The following is a 3,376-nucleotide window of genomic DNA, read 5'->3' as shown; positions in this document are numbered from 1 at the left end:
AGAGGGGGCGGGGCCGGCGGAGGGGGCGGGTGCACCGCCCTCTGGCCCACTGTGCTGCGGGCCTCACCCAGCCCTTTCACAGCACCTGGAGTGCAGTCTGGACACCTTACACCTGAGCAGCTTCGGGCTGATGGACACCACACTGGAGGAGGTGTTCCTCAAGGTGTCGGAGGAGGAGCAGTCCCTGGAGAACAGTGAGGCAGGTGAGGCCCTCAGCCACTCGCTGATCAGCCCGCCTTGCCCGCCCTGCCAGGCCTCGACTTGGGCCTGGGGCTGCTCACTCTTCCTGTCTCCAGTGGCCAAGAGTCCTGAGTGGGAACAAGGGCCCAGCACTCCGCAGGGGCTCCCTGGGGTCAGGGTCCTGGGCGAGTGGGTAAGCGTGGGGGCTGGGATCCCGGGCAGTCCTAGCCCCCTCCCCTCGGCCGCTTTTCTGAGGCAGATGTGAAGGAGTCCAGGAAGGACGCACTGCCTGGGGCGGAGGGCCTGGCCTCGTTGGTGGGGGCACATACGACGAGCAGCCTGGCCCAGTGCGCGGAGCTGGCCCAGTCACAGGCATCGCTGCAGTCTGTGTCCTCGGTGGGCTCTGCCCGTGGGGAGGAGGGTGCCGGCTACACAGACGTCTACGGCGACTACCGCCCACTCTTCAACAATCTGCAGGACCCCGACAACGTCAGCTTGCAAGGTGGGGGGCAGCTGGGTGGGGCCGGGCAGGGCGTCTGGAGGGTGGCCTGGGGCCGCCCGCTCAGCCCCGCGTCCCCATGCAGAGGCGGAAGCCGAGGCCCTGGCGCGGGTTGGCCAGGGCGGCCGCCGGCTGGAGGGCTGGTGGCTGAAGGTGCGCCAGTTCCACGGGCTCTTGGTGAAACGCTTCCACTGCGCCCGCCGCAACTCCAAGGCACTGTCCTCGCAGATCCTGCTGCCCGCCTTCTTCGTCTGCGTGGCCATGACCGTGGCCCTCTCCGTCCCCGAGATCGGTACGGCCTCTTGGGGCTGGTGTCCCACCCAGGTGGGGCTGCGGCCCTGCCCTGCTCCTGAGCCACGTGGGGGCCCTCCCACTTAGGGCCTGGGCGCTGCCTCTGAGGCTGGGGCTGTTGTAGGTGGTCAGACTTGCTAAGGCTCCCATACACCCCCGCTAGGTGACCTGCCTCCGCTGGTCCTGTCACCCTCCCAGTACCACAACTACACCCAGCCCCGTGGCAACTTCATCCCCTACGCCAACGAGGAGCGCCGTGGCTCCCGGTGAGGTCGCCCGCCAGGCGGCTGTGGGGGGCGGGGGCCGGTTTCGAGAGCCCTCTCCCCACCTGTACTCACATTGCGAGTTCCCCCAGGTTCCAGCTGTCACCCGATGCCAGCCCCCAGCAGCTCGTGAGCACGTTCCGGCTGCCGTCGGGTGTGGGCGCCACCTGTGTGCTCAAGTCCCCAGCCAACGGCTCGCTGGGCCCCACGCTGAACCTGAGCAGCGGCGAGTCGCGCCTGCTGGCGGCACGCTTCTTCGACGGCATGTGCCTGGAGTCGTTCACGCAAGGCCTGCCTCTGTCCAACTTCGTGCCGCCCCCGCCCTCACCCGCTCCCTCCGACTCCCCGGCGTCCCAGGACGAGGACCCGCTGTCAGCCTGGAACACCTCCCTGCCTCCCACCTCCGGGCCAGGTACTGGCTCTCAGGGTCGCCTGGGGAGTGGGGGTGGGGGTGAGCGTGCGGAGCTGCTGGCCGACTGCCCGCCCGTCGTGCCCGCAGAGAACTGGACGTTGGCGCCCTCCCTGCCCCGCCTGGTGCGGGAGCCCGTCCGCTGCACCTGCTCCACGCAGGGCACCGGCTTCTCCTGCCCGAGCGGTGTGGGCGGTCACCCGCCGCAGATGCGTGTGGTTACGGGTGACATCCTGACCGACATCACCGGCCATAACGTCTCCGAGTACCTGCTGTTCACCTCCGACCGCTTCCGGCTGCACCGGTGAGCTCGGGGGATGTGTGTGCCACCTGTGGGCCAGGAGCAGCACCCCCACCGCCTCCTGGCCTTACCACCCCTCGGCCCGCCTGTGCAGGTACGGGGCCATCACCTTCGGCAATGTCCAGAAGTCCATCCCGGCCTCGTTTGGCGCTCGGGCCCCAGCCATGGTGCGGAAGATCGCCGTGCGCCGGGCAGCCCAGGTGAGCACCGCCCAGCCCCAAGCCCCTCGGGATCTAGCCCTCGCCTGAGGTCTGCAGGGACCCACAGGGCTCTTGGGGTCTCTTCATGCACCCCCCAGGTTTTCTACAACAACAAGGGTTACCACAGCATGCCCACCTACCTCAACAGCCTCAACAACGCCATCCTGCGTGCCAACCTCCCCAAAAGCAAGGGCCACCCGGCAGCCTATGGTGAGCCGGGGCGGGGCTGGTGCAGCGGGTGGCCTGCGGTGCGCCGGGTACGGCAGGCTAGGGTGGGTGGCATGAAGCAGGCTCCTGAGACCGCCCTTCCTTGTGCCCTAGGCATCACCGTCACCAACCACCCCATGAACAAGACGAGCGCCAGCCTCTCCCTGGACTATCTGTACGTGCGGGGGGGTGGGGCTGGGGCACTGCTCCAGGACTGGGAGCAGACAGGGCTGAGGTCTGCTTGTCTCCAGGCTGCAGGGCACGGACGTGGTCATCGCCATCTTCATCATCGTGGCAATGTCCTTCGTGCCGGCCAGCTTCGTGGTCTTCCTAGTGGCCGAGAAGTCAACCAAGGCCAAGCACCTACAGTTTGTCAGCGGCTGCAACCCTGTCATCTACTGGCTGGCCAACTACGTGTGGGACATGGTGCGCCCCTCCCGCATGGCTGATTGGGGGTTCCCTTGACCCCCAGGCCCCTGGCCATCCCATCACCCTCTCAGCTGCCAGGCCCGCCTGTCCTGCCCCCAAGCCCTCACCCCGGTCCCGGGCCTTCGCCCCTGCCCCTGGGCCCCTCACCCATGCCCCTCACCAGCCACCCCTGCTCTGGTAGCTAAACTACCTGGTCCCAGCCACCTGCTGCGTCATCATCCTGTTTGTGTTCGACTTGCCGGCCTATACGTCACCCACCAACTTCCCTGCTGTGCTCTCCCTCTTCCTGCTCTATGGGTAAGGGGGTCGGGCGAGGGAGTGGGCATGGGGTGGGGTCAGGCCACCTGGTGACCGCCACCCACCTGCCTGCGTACCCACAGGTGGTCTATCACCCCCATCATGTACCCGGCCTCCTTCTGGTTCGAGGTCCCCAGCTCAGCCTACGTATTTCTCATTGTCATCAATCTCTTCATTGGCATCACAGCCACTGTGGCCACCTTCCTGCTGCAGCTCTTCGAGCATGACAAGGTGTGGCCGGTGGAGTGGCAGTGTGTGGTGGGGCGCAGGGCGTGGTGGGGCGGCAGGGTGTGGTGGGGC

General features: G+C 67.4%; 1 protein-coding gene across 3 annotated transcripts in view; it reads left to right on the top strand.

Moving 5' to 3' along the window:
• Positions 1 to 3,376, top strand: part of ABCA2 (ATP binding cassette subfamily A member 2) — a 20,892-nt gene that overhangs the window by 13,465 nt on the left and 4,051 nt on the right. For all 3 annotated transcript variants that reach the window (XM_025051155.1, XM_015594228.2, XM_015594227.2), the window contains 12 exons: positions 83 to 203; positions 440 to 682; positions 765 to 971; positions 1,134 to 1,236; positions 1,326 to 1,645; positions 1,733 to 1,946; positions 2,038 to 2,143; positions 2,242 to 2,353; positions 2,465 to 2,525; positions 2,602 to 2,776; positions 2,961 to 3,076; positions 3,160 to 3,307. In XM_025051155.1, coding sequence (XP_024906923.1) covers positions 83 to 203; positions 440 to 682; positions 765 to 971; positions 1,134 to 1,236; positions 1,326 to 1,645; positions 1,733 to 1,946; positions 2,038 to 2,143; positions 2,242 to 2,353; positions 2,465 to 2,525; positions 2,602 to 2,776; positions 2,961 to 3,076; positions 3,160 to 3,307 — 1,926 coding nt within the window. The remainder of the gene's footprint in view (positions 1 to 82; positions 204 to 439; positions 683 to 764; positions 972 to 1,133; positions 1,237 to 1,325; positions 1,646 to 1,732; positions 1,947 to 2,037; positions 2,144 to 2,241; positions 2,354 to 2,464; positions 2,526 to 2,601; positions 2,777 to 2,960; positions 3,077 to 3,159; positions 3,308 to 3,376) is intronic.

Source organism: Pteropus alecto, unplaced genomic scaffold, assembly GCF_000325575.1.
Source record: "Pteropus alecto unplaced genomic scaffold, ASM32557v1 scaffold67, whole genome shotgun sequence".
Classification (NCBI taxonomy): domain Eukaryota; kingdom Metazoa; phylum Chordata; class Mammalia; order Chiroptera; family Pteropodidae; genus Pteropus; species Pteropus alecto.
Note: the sequence above shows the minus strand (reverse complement) of the source record. Positions and strands in the feature narration are given on the sequence as shown.